General features: G+C 31.3%; 5 protein-coding genes across 5 annotated transcripts; 2 read left to right on the top strand and 3 right to left on the bottom strand.

Moving 5' to 3' along the window:
• Positions 1–602: 602 nt before the first annotated feature.
• LOC130893747 (malate dehydrogenase, mitochondrial-like) lies at positions 603–8,000 on the top strand. The gene is made up of 5 exons (XM_057800083.1): positions 603–937; positions 2,636–2,821; positions 3,817–4,014; positions 4,941–5,169; positions 7,222–8,000. Exons 1-5 carry the CDS (start codon positions 641–643, stop codon positions 7,449–7,451), a joined length of 1,140 nt encoding a protein of 379 aa, XP_057656066.1. The 5' UTR covers positions 603–640; the 3' UTR covers positions 7,452–8,000.
• An 880-nt stretch (positions 8,001–8,880) lies between these two features.
• Positions 8,881–11,135, bottom strand: LOC130893748 (peroxiredoxin-5, mitochondrial). Its single transcript, XM_057800085.1, has 3 exons — positions 10,913–11,135; positions 10,504–10,638; positions 8,881–9,260 (listed from the first exon to the last, which is right to left on the bottom strand). Exons 1-3 carry the CDS (start codon positions 11,018–11,020, stop codon positions 8,937–8,939), a joined length of 567 nt encoding a protein of 188 aa, XP_057656068.1. The 5' UTR covers positions 11,021–11,135; the 3' UTR covers positions 8,881–8,936.
• Positions 11,136–11,495: 360 nt separating this feature from the next.
• Positions 11,496–13,682, top strand: LOC130893750 (RNA-binding protein Rsf1). Its single transcript, XM_057800087.1, has 2 exons — positions 11,496–11,664; positions 11,997–13,682. The coding sequence occupies exon 2, from the start codon at positions 12,001–12,003 to the stop codon at positions 12,538–12,540; it is 540 nt and encodes a 179-aa protein (XP_057656070.1). The 5' UTR covers positions 11,496–11,664; positions 11,997–12,000; the 3' UTR covers positions 12,541–13,682.
• A 648-nt stretch (positions 13,683–14,330) lies between these two features.
• On the bottom strand, positions 14,331–14,799 carry LOC130893751 (bis(5'-nucleosyl)-tetraphosphatase [asymmetrical]). Its single transcript, XM_057800088.1, has one exon. The coding sequence runs from the start codon at positions 14,797–14,799 to the stop codon at positions 14,359–14,361; it is 441 nt and encodes a 146-aa protein (XP_057656071.1). The 3' UTR covers positions 14,331–14,358.
• Positions 14,331–24,308, bottom strand: LOC130893749 (mediator of RNA polymerase II transcription subunit 17). The gene is made up of 9 exons (XM_057800086.1): positions 24,134–24,308; positions 23,759–24,081; positions 23,505–23,710; positions 23,273–23,426; positions 21,961–22,176; positions 21,700–21,906; positions 19,779–20,042; positions 17,986–18,159; positions 14,331–16,496 (listed from the first exon to the last, which is right to left on the bottom strand). The coding sequence occupies exons 1-9, from the start codon at positions 24,220–24,222 to the stop codon at positions 16,216–16,218; spliced, it is 1,914 nt and encodes a 637-aa protein (XP_057656069.1). The 5' UTR covers positions 24,223–24,308; the 3' UTR covers positions 14,331–16,215.
• Between the last annotated feature and the right edge of the window lie 863 nt (positions 24,309–25,171).

Genomic DNA, 25,171 nt, shown 5'->3' on the forward strand with positions numbered 1-25,171 from the left:
TTGATTGAAATATGAATAGAATGCCCACTCTCTTGAATAATTAATCATGTGTATCATTATAGTATAATATCAAAATGATTGTTTTTACTATTTTTTTTCTATTTTGAGCTGATTGAAATAGTGAATTCAACTTAGCCCTTCTCTTTTTCGTCAAAAAACTTCAAAAAATCACGGTAATTTAAAATAAATCCAGCATTCTAGAACTTTAGCTCTAAAAAAAGAAATGATAATAACGTTTTATGAAAAAATAAATCATTTACTGACTAAAAATAGTAGAAAATGGTTGACTGCGAACGTATTAAAGGCGAGAAGTTAACTGAATTATCTTCTATACTTTCTAAAAGATTTAAAAAAAGAAGAATGTCAAATACAACCACAGATTAAAAAATAAATAGAGGACTCAGTCCGCTGAATAATGGATACGATCATTTCAGTTATTCAGCCTGTCACGTAAAATATCAAAAATTATATGATAATGAAAAAAAAACTAGTTAGAATGTTTCACAATGAAGCTTATGAGCTTACATATTTAAATAAAATTAAATTATCTATCTGATTCTAAGTCAAAGTTACGATACTTGTCGTATTGACAAAACTGTCATTTCGACATATTAAAATCAACAAGTTAAATTCCAGTATCATGATATTCTCAGTAATAACAATTTTAAACAGAAATCTGAGTTCGAAAATAATCCACTTAAGAGAAAATTCAACCGTACCACCGCCGAAAGAACCTATAGTTACTCTATTGAACGCTGCTACCGGGATTGGCAAAAATGTTGCATTATTATTGAAGCAGAGTCCGTATATAGGAGAGTTAAGACTATATGATGCGAATAAAACGATACGTGGTATTGCCGAGGATTTGAGTCACATTGATACGAAAGCACAAATAAAATCGTTTTCTGGGCAAATGGTCTTAAAAGATGCAATTACCGTAAGTTTTTTTTTTTAATAATTTCGGGTTACGAGGATTTTTGGAAACGAAACGCCAAATTTATTAAATTCTCTCCTTTAAAGCGAATTACGAATTGAGGGTTTAAAATTTTAACATAAACTGCTTTTCCTTGAAAATTCTTACCTTGATTTTTATCTTTTATTTTTTTTGACCGTTTTCATTTATGAATACTGAAAAACAGAGAACTCAGGGACCGGTACAGACGACCAGATATTGTGGCTGTGATAAGAGATAGAAGAATTAGGTGGCTGGGCCATGTAAGAAGAGACAACAATAAAAAGAGTTGGAGTGGTTTACCAGAAGGGAGCCGCCCATTAAGGAGGCAACTTGTTGACGAGTGGCCACATTAGTAGTAGTAGTTGCAATTTATGTTTAAGAGTTTTCACCTTAAGTACAATTTTGACATTTCTAATGATAATACTGAACGAAATATATGAAATGTGAGTGAAATCATCATTCGCGTGTTAAGGAAACTTACAATTTAAACGTTGGCAGCATTGTGGTATCGGTCTTCGGTGTTGTAAAATTTATTTTTTTCAAAATTAGGCAATTATGTATCAAACACTACGTCAAAAATTGAAACTAGTACTTGGATATACGAGTATTAAAATATATATTTTTCAAAATTGTCTGTTCATTTATTGTATTAGAAATTTTTTTAGTATTAACGTTGTCTTCTTAATGAAATTCACAGCCAGGATCACACATGGATCTAACATCCGTTCTTTCTTTGACCTGCGCACAACACAACACTTTTCGCTCCATAAATCTCTCTCCCACTCTTCATGCGTCCAACTATTATGTTCTTTAGCCCACTGCCACCTCTTAATTTTATTTCGACATCTTTAAAGGGTTCTCTTCACTAACACTCTTTCAAAAAGGCAGCTTCTCTAGATCTCCTTTTCACTGTACAAGTACTCAAAGACAGATCTCTAGATTCATTACTCTGAGCTGCTGTTTCTGGGCCTATGAGTCATTGATCAAGTAGACTGATCAATACTATATGTTTATCTTCAACGGTTGTGTTTTTTTGAGACCGCTCCGAAAGTTTTCTATTACCAACGCTCCTGATGGATGTCATATTTTGTCACGTGTAGTCCACGGTACGTAAAGGTATTTTTAATTCGGCGGCAACGGCACATAAAAAGATTTCTTGGTCCATAAAGTGAAAATCATAATTGGGACTAAATTACAATCATAAACTTCGAAGAAATAATTCACAGTTGAAGAATAATAAAGAAATCATCCAGTATTTGCTTGTTTTATGTGATTTTTCCAATAGAAAAATGTGATGATGTAGGACATCACTCAAACTCCTTTTTATTTTGAAATTTTAGGGGTTGTAGCACGTTCTTTAGAAACTTGACGTAATTTAATTGATCATCAGCGTAAAAAAACGTCGTATAACATGACTTTGCATATTTCTGACTTTGAATTTCTATATAATGACAGATGGTTATGTTCTTCTTCTTTCCACTCGTCACTTGTCTTTTACCCATATACGAATACAGTTATCGAACATTCTGGAGCTATTCTCACTAGGTTTGGGAAGAGATGATGGAAAATGGAGTAGGTATAAAGATAAATCGGTTTTCCTTGTGAGTTTACATTTATGTGAAAACAGCTTCTCTTGAACTTTGCGTCGAATATCAAAAAATTAAATCATCTTTTTGATAGGATGCGAACGTTGTGGTGATAGTTGGTGGTGATAGGGAATCATCCAAAGAAACTTTAAATGATACATTTGATAAAAACGTTGACGATGTCAGAATATTAGCTCTCAATATGACTGAATTCAATCCCAACGCCATATTTTGCATAGCAAAACCTCCAGTAGAAGCATTAGTTCCACTAGTCTCTGAGGTAAGTTACTTCATCATCAAGGTATATCATATTATTCATTATTAAATATCATATAAATATTATCAACTGATTGTATTACCATGTTTAATAGTTTTCAATTGTTAGATGTTTTGGTACTATAAATTTCTTATTCCAAGGGAATTGGATTGGCCATAATATCAGTGACATTATAAAATTTAATGTTAATGTAATTTAGTTTTTTTAATGGTCTATGACCAAATAGAGCCTACAACTGTTAATAAAAGGATCTTTGAGACACAAATATCTAACAGAAAGGTGAATTAAAGTCCACAAATCATGGAGCTACTTGATACGCAGATGTCTTGGCCGAATCAGGCTTCTACGGATACACCAAGTGTACGCGCTGTGATGGAATGTGCGTGATACTTAATCAAAGCCATAATCAGCCATACAAGCCATAACGGTCGAATCTAGTCTAGTAGTGGAGTGCAAGAAAGTCCTACAAGAATTGGTGAGTGATGGCTGCAAGAACTAGATCGTTTGGGTGCCCGATCTCTCGGGTAACCACGAAACAAACCAGCAAATCTACCAATGGACCCAAAATCCATTCTCGTTGTAGCCAAACGTGTTGCTATTATGTCTCTCGACAATCTGAAATCAGCAAATCTATCAACGGACCCAAAATCCATTCTCACTGTAGCCAAAAGTGTTACTATTATGTCTCTCGACAAGCTGATTGCAAGGCAGGCTGTGCGGAGATGGGGAGACACCTAGCGTGACACAAGTAGAAGCACACATCGCGATTCAAGCAAGCCTCACATCTTGCTTAATAATATCAAAAGTTTTAAGCCAAAGTGCCTGATCGGCTTTCCAAAGGACATCGACCTTGTAATTTTTCCAAAAAAAGAAGACCAAATCACATGATCCCATCGAGGTGGCCCATTAACAACACCAGGACGTGAGATAACGTGACAATCCATTATCGTGTGTTTTTTTAAATGTCTACTTTCGAAAATATTATAATTATTTGATAGGAATACAAGAAAGCCGGAGTTTACGATTGGACAAAAATCTTTGGAATAAAAAATTCTGTATCTATGATAGCGAACAGTATAATTGCTGCCAAAGACAAGCAGAAACCAATAGATGTAATATGTCCCATAGTAGGAGGTTTGAGTAATGAGTGTCTCGTTGCTATCTTATCCCAAGTAAGACCGAAAACTAAAACTACGGTATGTATTCAACTTATTTTCCGATCTACACTACTTTAGTTTCAACCTTGATATTTACGCACGAAGTGTTGAAAGTTTGAAACTTCCCCCATCAACTGAAACCTTCGCATCTTCTTTTAAACACCAAACTGAAATACATCTCAAATCGCGATCTATATCAGCCTTTTTGGTACGCAGAATTCCTTGAATGTAAACCATATTCCAGTGGTTGATATTTGTGTTGATACCTTTTTAGAGAGAACAGCTGGCAACACGAGAAGGTGAGGAATCTCTTCTCTCGATGGTCACGGTACTGAAATAACTGCTTCTCATTGGCTCATAAGATAAATCTGATACTTTTACGGTTTCTAACTGACTCTAACCAAGGAGCTATGACCTATTCGTTTTTTTTTTTTGGAAAGTACTCGCTCTTTTGAGTCCTCACATGGATGAGGGATATATATGTATATATAGATTTGGAGTCTCGTATACACTGCGACCTAAAGGATCTATTGAGTCCTCTTTTCTTGTTGTAACTCTGAAGAACCCAATGTTTACAGCTGATCCCTCAATCCCACTTCTTTTAAAAAGTCTAGAATGTGGAATAGATTTAATTACCAGAGATCTTCATCTTCTATTTCAAGCGCTCCCAGATGCAGTGCTCTGGAGTTCCTTAGCTTTTCGCTTTGAGAAAATGTGAATAGAGGTTTATGGATGAGGGAGCTCGGCTTCGGTTCTAACGCATCTCTCAGCATTATTAAGGGGTCCCAGGATAAACACATAAACTGATTGAAATAGAAAATCTCCAACTTTTTCACTGCTATGATTCTCGACGTGCTTTACCCCATTTTGGTAGGCCTAGACGAATGTTCCATGCTTGCATACCACCTCCAAAATTTTGGTGTTTTGAAATTTTTTTTTTCAATCGTCGTTCTTGCTCGTTTCAGCTTTCATCGGATGTACAAAAACAAATAGTCGGTACAGAAAACGAAATACTAAAACTTCACGAAAATTGCAAAGGGATGTACTTGATGCCAGCTTTGGGTATATACCGTTTTATAAATTCGTTAATAAAAGCTTATAATGGAGATACAAACTGTGTAGAATGCGCTTTCGTTCGGCAAACTGGTCACATCGGGAATTTCTTACCGTATATGACGTCAATAATAAAATTAGGTAAGTTTTTTATCACCAATCCAATGGAACTGATTATAGAAACACTATATCGTTGTTCGAGCTTATAAGGATCAATTTCCACTTTGCATATATTTGAATCAATCAAGTTGTTATTGAAAAACTAAATTTTTGGTGTTAACTTGTTTTGAGCTACTTTCCTAACGTTTTACATTCGTTCTTTACTATTTGAATAACCCTCGTAGTTGTTAAATGGAACACTAGAAGCAGCAACAATTCTTAGATAAGTGATGCATCAATAGATATTTCAATTAATAAGAGTGGAGTCTGTTCTATCTGCCTGGTACTTCATTTGCAGTCCCTTTGATCGACTTCGTTCATGGATAATTTTCGGAATTGGACTTTGGATTACCACTCCCACTAAGTCACAATTTGTAGTAGAATCGAACCGATATCATTGAAAAGTCGATCAAGCGCTTTGACTTCAACCTTTTGACGAATTGCGATGTGATTCCTAATCAATAGAAGAATGTTTGGTACCATGAAGGCCCAGTCGACGCTTCAATGAAATCCGGCAGCTATTATTCCTTGAAGGCGGTATCGAGCTGTCCAGCTCGACTCAGGACAACTCGACTCAGCGCATCTAGCACCGGGACCCACTGCGGGCGCAGTTTGAAGTCGTTTGCAGTTAATTTGTTGTTCGATGGGAGTAGAACTAGGGAATTCTGGGCCTCTTAACAGGCTTAACCTGAACCCTCGGATTGGAATCCATGAGCGGAGGTCGAAGAAACCTTAGAATTCCTCATCACTGATGTTGCATCGCTTGAGCAAATCGGTGCAAACCGATGTTTTGGGAGGTTTCTTGGTCCCTCGAGGATTTGCCAAGTTCCCCGATCTTGCAAGATCTTTATAATATTTTGGAATTCAACACTGCTTTTATGGCCCTGTTGTCTTAGTGCCCTTTCCAACTTCTTGAAAACAGTATTTTCCATTGTCCACTTATATTGAGTTTTAATATGGCTGGTTTGTAAAATCCTTTTCATTACCATTTCGTTTTCTGCTCATTTATATGTAATCAACGTTCTCTTGCTATAATTCTAACCTAGTCTGGTCTGAGCTTCGATATCGATTGTAATCGCGGCGCCCTTGGTATTTCTTCGCGACATTTACTTAGCTACCATTTATCCCTCAGCACGATTTATTCCTCTTTGGATTAAGTTCTTAAAAACGAGCTTTTCTTCACATTGACCACCTCCTCATGCCGTACGTAGACGCGCACAAGAATGGCGGCCACTGGGTTCCATCACCGACGTTAATATTGAACGGCTCCTTGAGAGGTTTACACTAGGTCAAATTCTAGGATTTTATATGTGTTAATAAATTAGTTGCAGACGACATAAAGGTATCGCTGAAGTCATTTGCGCTTCTTTAATTTACTATTCTCAAGGTGTTCCTAATCCGCGAGTAAGATGCTACAGGTGCTCCTAGATTGGCCAGATCGTCACCTTTATATCGAAAGATCCATAGCATTAGTCATTTCATCATCCATCAATGATTTCACCACTACTAAGATTTGCATAATTGCCTGGGTACTTCTTTCACAGTATCTTTGTTCGTCCTAGCACAAGTAGGATCAAGGACTAGGTCAAATTCTAGGATTTCTTATGTATTGATAAATTAGTTGTAGAGGATCTGAAGGTATGACTGAAACCATTCGTTTTTCTCCCCATTCCACAGCTTAAGGTGTTCTTGATCCGCAAATAAGGTATTTTGATTGCGTTATTAGTGACCAAATAAGTCATCCTGTATGTCGAGAGATCTACACCAGCTTCATCATTCTTTTTAGTCGAGTACATTATTCTCGAAACACTGTTTACACCACCACTCAAAATCACAGTGCCTGGCGCGCATTTTGATAACAGTCTTCAGAAACCGAGTTTACCTTCAGCTAGCGGATCGCGCGTCAGACAGTGTAATTGTGAGTATCGGTGTAATTGTATAATGAAAAATGGGTAAAATAGTTCAATTTTTGAAGTTTAATTTTTTGGTAAAGAGTTAGAGTCGTGATAATTCTATTGAATCGATTGTTTTTAGGCAGACACGGTATATCGTCGACCCATATGCCGAAAATGAACGGGGAAGAAGGACACGCGCTACAAAAAGCTGCCGTTCGTATAAAAAAATGTATTCGATTAGGAGAAAGTTTCGTTACCGGTGAACCCCAAACAATTTACGAAACAACCGTAGATCAAAGTAAAAAAGAAATATCCGCACAAAAATATATCGATAAACAAACCGAACCGAATTTGATAAAAACCACGTAGTTTCGAAAATTATTCAAAAACAATAAGAAAAAAAAATGTTTCATTTTTTTTAAATCTAGTTTGAGAAAGCGAGTAAATAAGTTTTTATTTCCGGCTTCTTACCTGGAAAGGCAATAATTCATATCATATCACCTCGTACAAAATTCGAAAAATTTCAATGAATTTTTTATTAAATGTAAATTTTTACGCCTAATTTTTAAAAAAATATATTATCCGAAGATTTCGTAAAGATTTTATGACTTGAAATGTCATAATAAACGTATTTCTTCGAATATAATCGCCCAACAAATATGATTTTGAACATAACCTAACCTTCAAATTCCTAACGTTCGATTACTCAGAAGAAACTGGAATAAGCACATTAATACGCAAGCGCCCAATGTGAATGCACCGAAAACAACAGAATCGCAAATTACAGGCGCATGCTCATCCAACCATTTAAATGAAACCGGCAATTCTGCGCACGTATATCCATGAGAAAGTGAGAAATGGAACAATGCGCACGCGCACTCACGTCGGCAGTTCATATACATCCGTCCTTACATAAAAGTGAGCGAAAGGATCGAGACACATGCTCATCTTATCTACATCCGCTGATAAATAAAAAAGCGCGAAAGAAACAACGTGCACGCTATTGAATATTTTGAAATAAATAATAAAAGTATCATTGAACAAATTAAATAAATTATTCTCAAATTCTAACAAATAATTTTTCGAAATCAAACATATTGACAATAAATAATTTCCCGGGGCCTATATACTATTACATCTTTATATTACTTGATTTTAAATTAAAAAAATAGTTATAAAAATCCTTAAAATACCCCTAAAAACATCCCATCCCAAATTTCTCCCCCTAAATTTGGGGGCGGGGAACCCTTAAGTTGTGCCCAAACCATTCAAACGACGTAAACATCAATTTAAATAATGTTGAAATCAGTGAATTCGAGGGGTTGAATAATTCTGCCCTACAATAAAAAACACAACCAAAGGGAAAATTTCTTTGGGTGTGAATATTGTGTGGGGATCCAAAAATATCGTAATTTCATTGTGTTTTAAATTGATTTAATTAAATAGTTGGAACGCACAAATATTAATTTTTTTTAAATGACTAAATTATAACAAAAACACAATTCAAATTAATCAATCTCACTCAAAACATATTACATCATCCTATTGGAACGATTTGAATGAAAAACTTTTACAAAGAAAAAGTATAAGGACAGTTTACTAAACAAAATCCTTAAATTCTAATACAAATCGCTACAATAACCACCATATTCACATGATTTAGTACTATTTCTGAGAAGAGCTTCAGCTACATCTCACAAACAAAGTTTATAGTTTTCAAGAGACTACTTACCAGTTCAGTTGTAAAAGTTGCGAATCCACTGACCCACCCTCGTATATAAAAATAACAAAAACTAAATTTCGTTTCAACTTAATGTATTATTAAAGATGCAATATCGTGACGAACATAAAATTTTATAATTTAATGGCTTCTGCTAGAGAACAAGATAATCCGGTACCATCGGGTTCAACTTGCAATGATGTAATTTTACCATCTTCGATAACCATGGAATATCTTTTGCTTCTGACACCACCGAGTGGTGCGATATCGACGGAAAGATCTAGTGCTTTAGCTAAAGCCGCCGATGGATCAGCGAGCATTCTAATTTTTCCTGAAGTTTTATGTTCTTTTCCCCAAGCGGACATCACGAAAGGATCATTTACTGACACGCAAATTATTTCATCGACTCCTTGACTTTTTAATTCTTCAGATTTATTGATGTAACCAGGCAAATGGGTCTGAAAATAATGTACATTTCAACTTACCTACAAGTTTTATAATTGAAATTAGTTTTATTAATTTTTAAACTATTTGTTATATGAAGTAAGACACATTTTAGTTCCAGGATGATTTTGAATGGTCAAAAATGAAATATAATGTTATACAATGATTTGGAATCTTCCACAATGTTCTGGAAAGTTTCAAAAACTTCTGGAATCCTTCAAATTGAACTGTAATGTTCCAAAATGATTTGTGATTTTGCACAATGATCTATAAAGTTCTACAAAGATCTAAATGATCTCACAATGCTCTGGAATATTACATATTAAAAAAATACATTTTCAAGTATAAATCAGTATACCAAAAAGGCATTATATCCATTATATAAAGTGGTTCACGTGAGAAAAAATAAGACAGAAAGGGACATTTGTTCATAATACAGGATTGTCTTCGTTAAATATATGGAGTTAAGAAGATTTTAATTTGATTGAAGAAAATTGGCGTATTTAGAAAAAATTAAAAATTTGAAATGTTTGATATAGTATTACATAAAATAAATCACGGGAATAAAAAAACGAAAATATTTATTCATATTTGTATGATGTTTTTATATATTTTTTGTAATCTATACAGAAAAATAAACAAATGACAAAAATTGTACAAAAATGTTGATTTTTCATGTTTTTACAGTTTAAAATAATAATTTCAACTCTCAAAATTGACTTTTTTTATAAAGTAATCATCAATATAATAAAAACGAAAACATTTGTAACATAGTTAGATCATACTTATATCAAAGGTTATGTTAGATTAGGAATTTGTGACACTTTTTAACTGTTCCCAAGCATGCTCAATAAGATTGAAGTTTGATAATAGAACGGGTAGTACCATGACAGTCTGAAGCATCTCTTATCATATTAAAAGGGAAAATATGGTCTAATAGTAGCCCGAAACAAAGAAACATCACCCACTGATACAAATGCCTTTCTAAGCCACCTCTGATTGGATGAACTCCTGTATTGTTTTAATATTTCTAATCAAAAACACATCTGTTTATTACACTATTTACATTACACATATCTATGATTTTGCATTAATGGAAGTCACACAATAGATAAAACCCTGTATATATATGAAAAATTTCGAAATATGAGTGGTTTTTTTTCAAATGAATGAGTTACAATATTTCATTTGGTATTCGAAACAATTCCATTATTAATAAAACATTGACATTTATTTAAAACACAATAGATTACTAACCTTAGAACATCCGGGGGTAAATGCACCAGGTACTGCGAAAATAATAACCTTTTTACCAGATGATAATTGAGCTATATTCACTTTATTGGTTGGAGAATCTTCAAACAGATCTATATTAGGAATTGAATCACCTATCTAAAAAAATTGATAATTTTTATTTAACAATACAATAAAATAATAAGAACTGAGTATTTTTCTTGTAGGTTATAGCTAAGTCTTAGAATCTTAGAAACGAATAACTATTGATCTAGAAATTTTGCAATTACTAAATATTTTTCTAGACTAGCGAATATTACGATTATCATTTACAATTTTTATTCAATCAACAAAAATTTCTTTACGCCTTTTTGTTATTAAAAATTTTTATACCCGTATGATATGTAATATTATGTAACATCAATTCACTTACCTTAACCATTTTTACAGAGGAAAACTGTAAATATCTTTTTATATTCAAATTTAAGTGTTGTCTAATTATTCCAGTTGCAGCTCTTCCGGCGTTTATGGTGACATTCATTTTTTTGTATTTATTTAGGAAGTTTTCTTTCTTTCTCTTATTGATTTTGATATGCCATTGAATGTTGTAAATAAGACAAAGATAGGCGAGATCAAGGTTAAATTCTACTATTGAATTGACAATGGCTAAATATGTCAACAAATACGCATTATTTCTATGGTTCAGCATGTAAAAGTTTCAATCACGTCTATTGATTTATCGTACATTAGATTGCTGCTCTAACCAAATTTGTGATGCCGTAACTCATTTAACTTGCTTCTTAATAGATCAATAAAAAACTTTATCTTATTATTACTATATACTTTATTTATATATTTTTCTATTAGTTGAAAGACAGTAAATTGAGATTAGTTTATGGAATTAATTAATACAAAATTTAATATCAACTATTACATAATTAGATTTTATAATCAGGTTTCCATTATTAAAAGTGCAATTCGAGAGTAGTTATGTTCCGAAAGTTGGTATTAACAACGAACAGAACTGTCGAGTTTCCGTTTCCTGTCCGTATCGAAATCGATTTGTATTGTGCTTCAATCAGCTCTTGTTTACCGCTTACCTTCGGCTTCATAGCAAGAGTGTTTCTACGTTGTGTCAATTTCTACAAAAGCAGGGTACCTCGCATCGCATCGCTTCGAATTTGGGTAACTACTGTAAAACTAGTCCTTGGATCTACGCATCCTTCGTTTAATATTAACATACAATTTACGTTTTGGCGGCGAATATTGTATAAATCTATTTGCATTTGACGCCCTGCAGCTCCGACATTTTGTTTTAAAATTTTACACAATAAGATAATTAACGACGACTTACTGCGTTTTAGTTAAGTATTGTTTTTCAAATCGTCATGCTTTCAAAGACAAACAATAACTACACGTTTTATCTTATATTTTTTTCATTTTTCCAATATTACAAATACGTATTCGCCGAGCTACAGATAATTTCATTATTACCTACGAAATTCTACGTTCCACAGAATTATGGGCGACAGATCGAGAGATAGAACGGCTAGAGTGTACGTCGGAGGGCTTACTGAATCCATTAAAAAGGAGGATCTGGAAGGTGAATTTGAAAAATATGGGAAACTTAATTCTGTTTGGGTAGCTTTTAACCCACCGGGTTTTGCTTTCATCGAATTTAACAGTCTTACTGACGCAGAAACTGCTTGTGACAATTTGAACGGCACTGAATTTTTGGGTGCTAAATTGAGAGTGGAAATAGCTAGAGGACGACCACGTCGTGGAGGTCCCAGAGGCGGTGGTGGAGGTTTCAGAGGAAGCCGAGGCGGTAGGAGAGGTTTCGATAGTTATGGAGGAGGTAGAAGAGACGGAGGTAGTCGAGGCGATAGATTTGGAGGAAGGAGTTATGATAGACGAAGAGATTCATTTTCGAGGAATGGATATGGTAGCAGCGGCGGAGGAGGAGGCGGTTCCAGAGGAGGTAGAGGAGGCGGGAGATTTAATAGCGATAGATTCAGATCCAGGTCACCCAATTCTGGACCACCAAGGCGTAGGGATTAGGATTTTAGTTTGTAATATGTAGGTATTGTAGAAATGTAAGTTCATTAGTAATCTCTTCTTTTTATCATGAAATTTTCATAGTTTCTTTATCATAAAGTTTTTCTTTAGGTACTTAAATCTGAAATTAACAGGGAATCCAACTGATAATAAAATACTTTTAAATTTAGAACTCAATAAACAAAATTATGATTTGTGATGTTTTTATTAGACTAACATGAATTTTTAAAATCACCATGGGGGGGATTTAAGATTTTATTAGGAAAATAATCAATTTTTTAGTAACGTTATGGTTCCTAAACAGTTTTTTTAAATAGAAATTCTTATTAAAGAGCAAAATATTTATTTTTGTGTTGAGATTATCATAATTTTGATAAATATTAGGTCATAAAAAATCGAAAAATTGATAATCATTTTATGTTAATTTCATTTATTTTTTTGTTGTCGCCTTTAAATTAAACATGAGTTTGAAAACCAAATTAAAACTTGAGGTTGTGGACTGTCGATTTATAGTGATTTGCTAGTGGATGGGAGCGTCCCTCTTAGGTTGAGGAGCTTCATTTATTTTTTTAATTAGAAGATAAAGTTTTAGGTTATGTAGACTGTAAATAATAAATTATATAACCTAACATTGAGTGGCATTGGATCTTATTGGTCAAAAAAGTTTATTTTCCAATTTTTTCATTTTCCTACATTTCAAAATGAAAAAATACTAATTTTTCGATTTTTTATGACCCAGTTTCCAAATAAAAACACTAAATTCACAAACTTATAATGAAAATAAATATTTTGCAACCTGATTTCTAAAAATACTGAAAATTTGAAAATAAATTTCATGTTTTTCATATTCGACTTTTATCTGTTGATCTGTCACTAATGGACTGCGTTAGTTTTAAGTTTATTATAAGTTCATTGAAATTCATGCAATAAAAAATTATTTTTGAGTTGTAAAATACATAAATCATAGACTTTTTTGTTTTTAAGTTTTTACGATGTATGCCACAATTAACTTAATATTTAAGACATTTCTTTGCATTGTGGTATAAACATTTGGATATTGATTTGTATATTTTATACGTATCGTCTTGTTGTTTCTGACAAGAGGAATAATACTTAATGTACCTACAATAAAATTGTAAAAAGCCTTTTAGAGTTTCGATTATCCACATTTTACATCTTGTCCTTCATTTCCAACCACCAATAACCTTTAAAAAGTGAATATACAAATAAGATTTTGTTACCAAAAGAAAAGTACAATTTCTTTTCTCCATTCAATTTCCACCTGATTGCACCATGTGTAACTAATTACACCAGTTATTTTGGTTTTAGGTCTTTATTCATTATTACTAAGTTATAAAAAAATCTTCAATGATAAATAAAACCAAAACTAACTAGAGAAACACTCGACCTTCTTCCTCTTTTTTACATAGTCTCAACATAAAAACAACCAAAGAATTAAATCCCATATCATGACGGACATTGTGGCCAAGAGAGTGGATGCTATGTTTAATCCAAACTCTGCTGATTGATTATTTGGTTTATTAATAACACTTATAAAATCATAATTTATATTTTCGAAAAGTTTTCAAGGGCTCAATAGTATATTTATTTTGGGTTAAATAAGGTCTCTATTAACTGCATTAAAAAATATATTTTTACATAATTTTCATTGTTGAATAAAATTTAGTGTGTTTAATGACTTACCTTACTCAAAATAATAAATTTTTCACTTCACTGGGGTACCAAAGTATTGGAATTTTTCAAGTTAATTCCCTTAAAAACAGTAGTAATCATATATGTTGTAACATAGATGAATTTTATTTATTTACTTAAATTATTGTTTGTTTTGATAATATACTCATTAAATTCTTTAAGAGTTGATTGCATATCTTCGTATCCCACAATGCGACAAGCCTCACCAATTTCTAACCATTTAAAATCTTGATGTTCATTAGACAACTTTACTTCCGCTTTAGGATTAACAAGTTTTGCTAAAAAGTAATGAACTTCTTTGGGTTTTCCATTTACTTGGTAGTTCAATATTTTTTTGCAATCCTTATATATCTCCAGATCTTCCTCATGTAATCCGGATTCTTCGAGAGTTTCTCTAAATGCTGTTACCATTACATCCGTTTCACCTGGATCGACATGACCTTTTGGAGGTGTCCAGTGATTTATTCCATACGACGTTTGGAGAAGTAGATATTCTATTGTTTTAGATAATCTGAATATCACGAATCCTGCCGCAACTTTTTTTCCCATACTGTATACTATTTGGAACACTCGTTAACTGGGATAAGTGGTTTTTATCTAACTGAATTATTTTCAAAACATATTCTTGTAACGGGTTGTCAGTAATTTCATTATACATTAAATTAAGGTTATGAACATTTGTCTTGTCAATGTCAAATTGTTTACATTCCATAGATAAAACTTATGTACAAAACCACCAAGGAAAAGGAAACCATCTTGAAGATTAGAAAGTAATCTATGGTTCAACGAATCACAGAGTTAGAACATTGAGAACGTAAAATTAGACCAATGATCATTCAGTTTACATTAATCTGACACTTCTTCGATTATTAAATCGATTCATGTCAAAATATTAATTGCATTAATCACAACGGGAAAAATATGGAACCAATAAAAATCCATGATACACGAATCATAAAGGTAGAAATCTAGCCAATGACCAATCATTTTACATTAAATTTGACACTTCATCCGATTATTTAATCGAACCATGTCAAAATATTAACTGCACCAATCACAGACGGAGAAAATGTGGAATTAGTAAAAGTAAGTTAATGTTACTTTTGACTTTAATTTAGAAAATTGAAGAAATTTTTTTGATGAGAGTTGTTTTATTGTGAATTGGGGATACCAATGTTTCCAGATATTAAAAATATTTACAAGAGTTTTTTTGTCACAGATCTTATGTCTACGGTAAAGCCTAGACATCAATCCATGATAAATGAATCACAGAATTAGAAATTTGAGAATGTCACATCTGACCAATGACCAACTAGTTTACAATTAAATTTGACACTTCATCCGTTTATTAAATCGATCCATGTCAAAATATTCTTCACGAATCTGGGATACCAACATTTGGGAGATATTAAAAATATTCTCAAGAGTTGTAGTCAAATTCACTTTGTCTATGATAAAGTCAAATAAATACATGACAGACTAATCACAGAACTAGACAATTGAGAATGTCATATCTGACCAATAACATACAGTTTATAATTAAATTTGACATTTTATTTGATTATTAAATCGATTTATGTCAAAATATCAATTACATTTCACAGATAAAATTAAACGGATATTTTGACGAGGTTTGTGTTATTTTTGAACAATGATACCAAAATTTGAGAATACTGAGAATATTTTTAAAATTATTCGTCCACTTCATCCCTTACCAGGTATATTCAAGAAAGGATAATATCAATAAACAAGGAATGAAATATTTCGAATTTCCTAGAAAATCATCGAAAATATATGAAAGTATCTATACATGGATAAAAAAAATTTTTTAGCAAGTTAGTTCCCTTCCTTTTGACTTAAGATCCCAAAATACTATTTTTTTTTTGTCAACAAGGAATAAAATGATAAATTTGAATCGATTTTACGAATTATCTATAATATCGATACTTTTAGTAAAAACAAAACTTAAGAACTACTAGTCAAACTAGCCATGAGCAGTTCCATTTTATGTAAAAAGTTTCTTCCCTCCATCTTATCTAATCTTACGTCTCTGAATTGTCCTCCTAAATGTTCCCATTTTCTTTCGGTTACTAGTCTACTAGGAAAAAAGTCGGTTCGTGGTGAATGGGCTACTGATACTTGGGTACCGGTGGATGGTTCGCAACGTACCGCTATTATTCTATCTCCTGTAGGCGATGATAGAAGACAAGAGCTAGCGTTACCTAGTGGTTCGACTGTTCCGGTACCTGGAATTCATTGATAATTTAGAAAAAATACATTGAGTAGGTACTGGTTTTTAGACGAGAGTCTAAAACACGACAACTTTTTAAATTATTTTTTTGTACTTTTCCCCAAACAAAATAAAAACCACTCAAAATTTCTGTATTTTTTGGAATTTTTTAAAATTCGAAAAATTTTACTAAAACAAAATTCGGTATTTTTCTTTATAAGTATTTTTCCCAATTACTTCAAAATACAGGGCAAAAATAAATGAAATGGAAGAAATTTTTTTGATAAATTGTAAGATGAGTTTTCAGATCTTTTTAAAACATATTTTTCTATTTTTTTCTTCTTTTTATTGTACTTTTCTCAACAGAGAATAAAACCATCCAAAATTGCTGTTTTTTCAATTTTTTTACTATTCGATAAAGGCTAGCAAAACAAAATTCAGTAGTTTTCCCTATTATTTCAAAACAAAGAAAAAAATATATCTTTTTAAAACATTTTTGAAAGACGAAATGTCTTTTTAAAATTTTTTTAGTATAAAAAAATAAGCAATGAGCTTTTATTGATGGAATTTTGGTTAAAATATAGTGGCTAGAAGAAAAAAACAATTCGAATTAATTATCAGTATTACGAAGATTAATTTTGGAAAAATTTTTCGGATTTTTTCTTAAACTGAGACAAAAATGATAATTTTTTTTCTGAAATTTGGAAAAAAACCATAAACTGATTATTTTTTGGTACTTTTTATTGTACTTTTCTTAATAGAAAATAAAACAATCCAAAATTTCTGGTATTTCGAAATTTTTTACCATCCGGGAACAGCTATCAAAACAAAATTAAGTAGTTTTTCCAATTATTTCAAAATAAACAAAATGTATATTTTTTCGAAAAATCGACAAATATGATATTAGATTTCTTTAACATTTTTAAAAGACAATTTTTTTAGTATAAAAAACTAAAAAATGAGTATATTAATGGAATTTCGTTTTAAAAACAATTTATATATATGAAAATATGAAATAAGATTTTATTCAGGGCAAAAAGTAGCTTTTTCGAAAATAAGTAACTGATACAATTTAGTGCCCAATACATTTTTTTAAAATTATTTCAAAAATTTTGAGGTTAGATGACATCATTTGATAGTTTCCTTTATAAAAATTTGTTCAATTATTTGGAAATGGAGACCACAAGAAAATGAATATTTTTTTGGAAAAATCAAAAGATTTGATACGAGATCTGTTTTGCTCAAGATTGAAAAAACTAAAAAATCAATCATAGCACCATTTTCTGTTTTTTTAGAAAATTGTAATAAAAAAAATTTATTTTTTTAAATATGGTCAAAAATACCTTTTGAAAATAACAATTTATGCCAAAATTTTGTATTTTCCTCCATATATTTTGAGGTTTTATGAAAAAGCAGCTAAACATAAATTTTTCAATTACGTTTTTTTTACTGAACATTTATTTATAAACTTCAAAATTTGAAAAATTATTGTTTTTAACACATACCTAAATGGTTGGAATTTCCTAATGCCTGCCAACCCATCGTCTTCGCCAATGCCTGTACCGCTAAAATCTGATGCTGATTAATGTGACAAAAAATCAAATCTCGCAATTCTTGAGGTTCGTAACTCATGTTCATCACTTTCCCATCTCTACAAATGCATTTCAGATTTTTTTGCCCTAAAAGAATTTTCCAATTTTGAAGTACTACATTTTTTTTCTAATACTATAGAGTTGTTTATTTTTCTAATTACAAAATAAGCAATTGTTAGAGTACAATAAACAGATCAATTAGAAATTTACTTACAGTTAATTCAATTAGAACTGCACCGTTAATTAAATAAAAAAACTTATGATGTACATAGATATTATCGATAAAAGACTTAATGATTCTATACACAGCTAACAATTTTCCGTTTGATTAAAAATTTTAATAAAACTGATTGTCACAAAAACATTGTTGATATAGGACTTATAAAAGATATTGGTCAAGAAATTAGAAAATCTGCACATATACAGCTAACAATTCTTATTTTTATTAATATTTATTCATGGTACAATCAATTTTGTTTTGTTAATTGAAAATAGAAGCACAATATTCATATAGGTCTTATAGAAATAATTGGAGCAGAGAGTAGCTATAAAATTCGAAAAAACATGACCAAGAATTGTTTCTTAATTGAAAATTGAATTGTGATTTGATTAATAAGGACTTTTTTGTTAATATAGCAATTATTAGAAGCTGGATAAAAATTAAATACTTATATAGGAATTATAACAAGACTTGGCCCAGAGATTAGGTGCGAAATTCCATTAAATATAACCAGGAATTGTTTCTTAATTACAAAGTCATTTGTTTTTCGATTAATTGGGACTGTTTTGCTGATTTAAAAAAACTTTGCACTTCGAAAATAATGAAATATTAATATAAGACTTGTGAATAAATAAAACCAAAAATTGTTTCATTACAAAATCAATTGTGGTTTGATTGATTGAAACTGTTTTGTTAATTCAAAATAACTTTGAGGTGGAAAAAAAGAAAATATTGATATAGAACTGGCCAGAGAGCCTCGAAATTTAAAAAAAGTGCAACCAAGATTTGTTTATTCATCATAAATTGGATTATAGTTCCGCTATTTGAGACGGTTTTGATAATTATAAAGCAAATCAGAAGCTCATAAAAATTGAATCTTGATACAAGACTTATAAAAGATAATTGAGCCGAAGATTAGTTTCAAAGCTAGATAACCTACAACTAAAACTTGTTTCTTAATTAAAAATTCAATTATAATTCAGTTAATTGGGACTGTTTTATAAAATTTGAAAAAATAAAAAGCTCGGAGCATAAAATATTGATATAGGACTTAAAAACATGATTAGGTCAGATATTACCTCAAAATTCGAAAAAAAAACTAAGAATTGTTTCTTCATTCCAAATTCAATTAAGACTTTCTCGTTAATGTATAGATATTGGAAGATAATATTGATATGGGACTTATAAATATGATTGGGTCAGAAATTTCATTCAAAATAAAAAAAAACTAAGAATTGTTTTTTAATCCCTAATTCAATTGATTTTCGATTAAGACTTCTTCATTAGTATGTAGATAATATCGATGTAATATCGATGTAGGACTTATAAAAAGAATTTGGGAAGAGGTTAGAAGTAGAATCGAAAAAATATTACCAATAATTGTTTCTCAATGAAAATTGATAAGTTTTAAAAATATAAATTATTAATATAAGACTTAGAAAAAGAAAACTTTTCATTCCGCTAATTCAATCTTCAAAAGACATACCAACGTGTATAATCAGCGGAGTCCTACAAACAGCATCATACCCATGAGTTGATATGTGAATTTTCACACAAGATTGAGTCGGACTGTTCAATGTATTCCAATGTGAGGTAATTAATGGATCTTTTACTTCTTTTGCGATTGTATCTAAGACGTATTCCGTTCGCATTCTCATTATAAAATGCTGTGCTTGTTGAACTATCTGCTCTAAAAGTGTTTGAGTTTTTGTCATTTCGAGTAGTTCATAACGATCGGCTGCCATTGGACCTACAAGATCACCAAAATAATAATAAAACTACGATGATAACATAAAAAAATAATTAAAAACACTGAGATCAGTATTAATGAGAAAAAGGAGAAATCTAGCAAAAAATATAACAAAAAATAGTTCAGGAGCTGGGAAAATTAGGAACCTTGTTTATCTGAGATGGGATCCAAAAAAAATGAAGATTAAAGGCAATAGAAATTGATTAGGTAGAACAAGAAAATTTAAATTCGAAATAAGAGCAAAAAATGAGTATCGAGCCTCTCAATTATGTACTAGATACAAGGCACATAACGTAAAAAAAGATGTGGACAGCAACTAATAGCAAGGATAGTGTAGATGATGGAATGGGACAGTAATAGATAGTAGCACATAAAGTTGACAAAGAAGACGTATTGGATGGAAGTTTGGAGGAAAAGATGACAGGAGTCAACAATAAACTGTATTCTTCGAGTATTAACTATATGTAACTGACAACGATATTTTTTTGTTCTGAAATCCTCAGGACTAAATAGTTTGGTGTAAAAATTTGTCAATGCATAAGAAACAAAAGTTATATAACGAAATTATACGTTATAATCGTAAAAGGAGTGAAATTTATAAAAATAGAAAGTTAATTTTGATTAAAAAATATTCTACGAGTTCTTTCGATTAGTAAGGAATGAAAACGGTTGTTTTTTCATAGAAAATATGGTTGATTTTGAATTATTCTCGGTTAATAACAATAATATTGTTTCCAATTATGACACATAATTTCATATCATCACTTTCAATCAATTACATGAAAATATTCCAAATGGAAACAATTTCAACAGCTATAAAATCCAATTGTAAAATAAGTTTCATCATATTGATTATAATTGATTGAGGTGGTGTGAAATATAGGGTGATCCAATGAAAAAATATTAAGGAAATATTGATATATATTGAAAAAAATAATTATTTTTATGATTTTTGACAATCATTATAACATTATGGCCGGAAGAAATTAATGCTTTTGTATTCTTTTTTATTATACAGGGCATCAAAATTGTTAAGATTTTAGTAGACACTTTTGGTTATTATTTTTTGAATACCGTGTATGACATATTACATAAAACTTTACACTGATCTATTTGAGGTATACAGAGATAAAAAATTGTATTTGCATTATGACTCACCCTACATTAAATTCAATAATAAATAGTAATACTGGTCAATTGCTATTTCAAACTTTTTCAATTATACAGGGCGTTGAGTTTGTTATGACGTTATTTGAATATTTTGATTATAACTTTTAAACACCCTGTATTACATATCAAATACACCTTCACACTATTATAGCAGTGAAATAGAATAGATTTTACTTTTTAAATAAAATATAAGAAAAAAGAAACAATTTTAATGTGATGCACTGTTATAAAAGACCCTGTATATTTATGAATAACTTAAAAAACTGGTCAATACATCTGTAAAAAAAATTCTTCATCTGATTTTGTTGATAAAGTTGATAAACTTGTGTATACCTCAGAAGTTCATTTGAACTACTGGGGAAGAAATGAAATGAACACAACAAAACCAAATAACAGAGAAGTTTGATAAGTTATATCAATCAAAATAATAAAAATAAAAACAGGAATACCAATAAATTTTAAAAAAGGAAAAATTAATAACTGTCACCTGCCAACATCCTTTTTTTTGACGGTCCTAACGGTCCTGTAGCTGGATGCGGAAACGGATGATGTGTATTTTTATGATGTACTTCTCTAAGAAGTTGATGCAACGAATGTTCTAAAACGTGATCGTGATCGCTTTTAGAAGGTGGCGGATTCGGTTGCTTTTTATCACCAGAAGTAGAATGTCTCAATCCGATGATCAACTGAATTCCTAAAAAAATCAAAATATTCCGACAACTTTCATACAGACATAAATGTTTTTTACCTGGAAGAACTGTTGCCATAATTTGGTTACCGACAACCATATGTGGAATAGGAGCTTGTAATTGAACTGCCTCTTTGGCTAACTGGTTGAACAATTCCTTACAAAACAGGACATTTTGGGCAGCTTCAAGTTTTTGTTGCCAATGCATATCTGGGTTCGAAGGTGGTGGACCCGAACCTAGCATGCATAGATTAGCGCTACAAAGGTCTTCTTGATCTAAAAAATAATTACATAAATCACTTAAAAAACGAAATGAATATTAATTTTGACCATAAAGACACCTGGATCTCTCAGAACGGCCAAACAGAAAACCAAACCATGAAATAGTGGAAAATAAGTATTTAAAATTGATAACAGTGTTAGAAGCAACTAAAAAGAGGACACAGACTATAAATTACTAGTAATAAGAGTAAAAGAAGAAATACTAAAGAACAAAGCCTCAGGATCTAGTAAAATTTTATGTAAAGGCATTAAAGTATAAAGGTGTGGCAAAAAAAATTGAAAGTGCAATGATCACAAATCTAAAAAACAAAAAAGCATGGGAGGATATCGAAATGGAATAGAGATTGTGAAAACAATGAAGAATGTGACACAGCAAGAACTAGGAAGATTAGAGAAGAATACAAAAAAATAATAGTTTGATGAAGACTGCAAATGGGCATTAGAAAGAAGAAACCAAGCAAGATGGAAAATGTTGAAAGACCCAAAAGACGAATTAAAACAGGAGTAAGCAAAGGAAGAAAAGAAAGCAAAGAAAATATACAGAGAGAGGAAACGAAAGCATCTGGAGGGCAAACTGAAAAAATTTTTATTAATTATATAAACAAAGACATTATAAATTTTTATCAGGGGCAAAAAGATGTAAGATACCAAGACGACTCACTCATAGGGAAAAAAAGAAAAACTGGACATGTGGAAGGAAAAAGGTACTAAGTAGGATTTTTGTAGAAATGCAGAGATGAAAGCACAGAATGGTCAAGCTCAAATGGGATATGTGATTAGAGCAAAAAGACTCCATTGGATGAGGCATATAGCCAGAATGGACAAAGATAGTTGGATGAAAAGATGGAAAAAAGAGCGAGAAGAAAAAATGCGTCCATGGAAAAAATGGATAGAAGCATGTAGAAAAGATCTGAGAAGAAAACTGACGTGGAGCAGCCATGAACAAAAATGAATAGAGGAAAGCAGTAGAGCGACTCCAAGCCTTGCGCCAATAATTTCTGTTGAAGTATTTTATACATATACATAAAAAATGAAATTTTGCAAAAAATAGGCCCAATAGATTTGTTTTAATTTTGATATTCAAACATACCTTTCTGACATAGAACTTCAATATAAGCAACACCCTGTAGTTCAGTAGGTATGGATACTCTTAAAGCACTAGTAGGTTTTAAAGGAGCAGATCCTCCTGGTAATGGGCTGCTTGGAGGACTAATTCCTTTTTCGTCCTCTTCAGCTTTGGTTACCTTAATGAGTGGTACACATATATAAATATTTTATAATACAATAAAATAATAACAAATAGTTGAAATATTTGTATTCACCTCAAATGTTCCAGTTTGTAAATATTTGGAGCCGGTGGTTCGATAACTTAAATCACCTATAATTGTGTTTGATACTTTTTTTAATCGCCAGTTTTGCCTTAACCTTAAAAGTTCTATATGAAAATCCAAAGTTGTGCGACTCCTTGCTGTTTCGTTTTGTGAATTTTTCATTTTTTCAGCTCCAGCCAGAAGTACGCTAGCTGCGCCTATGAATTATTTAATAAAAAATTGTAAAATCAAATTTCTAGACTTACCTGCTAATGCTTTTTTTCTTGCATAAATTTGTACCATCGGTTTAGTTTCCAATGGTTCCTGTTGGACAGGATCAAGCACTAAATATCTCTTGTCTTTAGATATTGCTAGGACATCAGCTAAAACGCCTATTTCCTGTAAAGCACTTCGTAATTTATTTCTTACAGAATCCCATGGCCATAATGAAGACTGAAAAGCGTCTTTGCTATCAGTATCTGATTTAGCGTCTTCGTTGGATTCGTCTTTTTTCACATCTAATTCTGAAGTTTTACTAAAATCTATTTTTTGGGCATACTTCGCAAGACTTTCGGATAAAGTTAAAGGACTAAAATATAAAGGTCAATAAGCCGGAGGTAAGTTAAATTGTATTTACTTACGGTTGATATATTTCTGTCCCGTCATATGTTATTTCTTGTATTTGATTTTCAATAGGTGCTTCAACTGATATATTAACGCTATAAGACATTTTTCTTTTTTAAACACTAATGTTTCTTTTTTTTGTTTGGGGGTTAATCTTAAACGTCAAATAAGACAACTGACACATTTAAACTGAAAGATTTCGTCTTCTTTTTCCTTTAGCCTCTTTTAAAATTTAAACAATCATTTAGTAAAATTAACAAAACAAGGATTTACAATTACGTTGTAACATATACCCATCGTCCCATTTTTTTCTTATAATCGAGCTGTTTGTTTTGATTTAATATGTGTTTACTGTGTACATAATATTTTTAACTAATAAATTAATATTTTTTTTGAATAGAGACTAGATATATATTATTTCTTTAAATTAGAGTTATTAAATGTAATTTTGATATATTTTAAAGCGTTATAAGTTGCTATTCATGGCGAAATAAGTAACGCGCTTTTCATAATCGATTTAGGTGGTTATCTTATCTTTGGTGTATATGTTTTAGTATTTGTATGCGCTAATTCTTAAATACCTTCCATTGGGACTATAGTTCTGTGTTTTAAAGCCAAATATTAACCACTACTTCTAAATTTCGACATCTTTTTTTTTCCAAGTTTGGTTCTAGGGAGGATTTTAACCACAATAATCTCTATGCAACCCTTCTCACTGCTAAATTTTTTCCACGAAAATAAACGTTCTACCCAATTACGATAAAAGTTCCGTCTCTCAGTATATCACTGTTTGCATGTCTTCATACAGTGTGTTTATAAAATAACAAACTGCCAATATTCTTGATATAAAAGAAACAGGCAAATGCTGATTGTATGTTATTTATTATCTATATTATCTAACTGTAATTTTATCTGTCTGTTTTTCAGCCTACGTGCTTTTCTGTTTCTCTTTTTGTCTTTCGGTAGATAATGTCTGCCTATATGCCCATCTAGAGCCTGTTATGACGAACTGTCAGTTTTTTTCTTTGTTTCAGATATTTCTAGTCGTTTATTAA

This window comes from Diorhabda carinulata, chromosome 5 (genome assembly GCF_026250575.1).
Source record: "Diorhabda carinulata isolate Delta chromosome 5, icDioCari1.1, whole genome shotgun sequence".
In the NCBI taxonomy this organism is placed as follows: domain Eukaryota; kingdom Metazoa; phylum Arthropoda; class Insecta; order Coleoptera; family Chrysomelidae; genus Diorhabda; species Diorhabda carinulata.

Coding starts and splice junctions, on each gene's coding strand:
- LOC130893748 (XM_057800085.1), bottom strand. CDS start 11,020: ATGAATGTCACCATAAACGCCGGAAGAGCTGCAACTGGAATAATTAGA. Junction 10,639..10,912: donor CCTCTGTAAAAATGGTTAAG/GTAAGTGAATTG, acceptor CAATTTTTTTAG/ATAGGTGATTCAATTCCTAA. Junction 9,261..10,503: donor TTACCCCCGGATGTTCTAAG/GTTAGTAATCTA, acceptor CATTATTTTCAG/ACCCATTTGCCTGGTTACAT.
- LOC130893749 (XM_057800086.1), bottom strand. CDS start 24,222: ATGTCTTATAGCGTTAATATATCAGTTGAAGCACCTATTGAAAATCAA. Junction 22,177..23,272: donor TGAAGTTCTATGTCAGAAAG/GTATGTTTGAAT, acceptor ATTATTTTTTAG/ATCAAGAAGACCTTTGTAGC. Junction 16,497..17,985: donor AGGAAATTCCAACCATTTAG/GTATGTGTTAAA, acceptor AATGAATTCCAG/GTACCGGAACAGTCGAACCA.
- LOC130893751 (XM_057800088.1), bottom strand. CDS start 14,799: ATGGGAAAAAAAGTTGCGGCAGGATTCGTGATATTCAGATTATCTAAA.
- LOC130893750 (XM_057800087.1), top strand. CDS start 12,001: ATGGGCGACAGATCGAGAGATAGAACGGCTAGAGTGTACGTCGGAGGG.
- LOC130893747 (XM_057800083.1), top strand. CDS start 641: ATGATATTCTCAGTAATAACAATTTTAAACAGAAATCTGAGTTCGAAA. Junction 938..2,635: donor TCTTAAAAGATGCAATTACC/GTAAGTTTTTTT, acceptor TCTTTTTGATAG/GATGCGAACGTTGTGGTGAT. Junction 4,015..4,940: donor GACCGAAAACTAAAACTACG/GTATGTATTCAA, acceptor TGCTCGTTTCAG/CTTTCATCGGATGTACAAAA.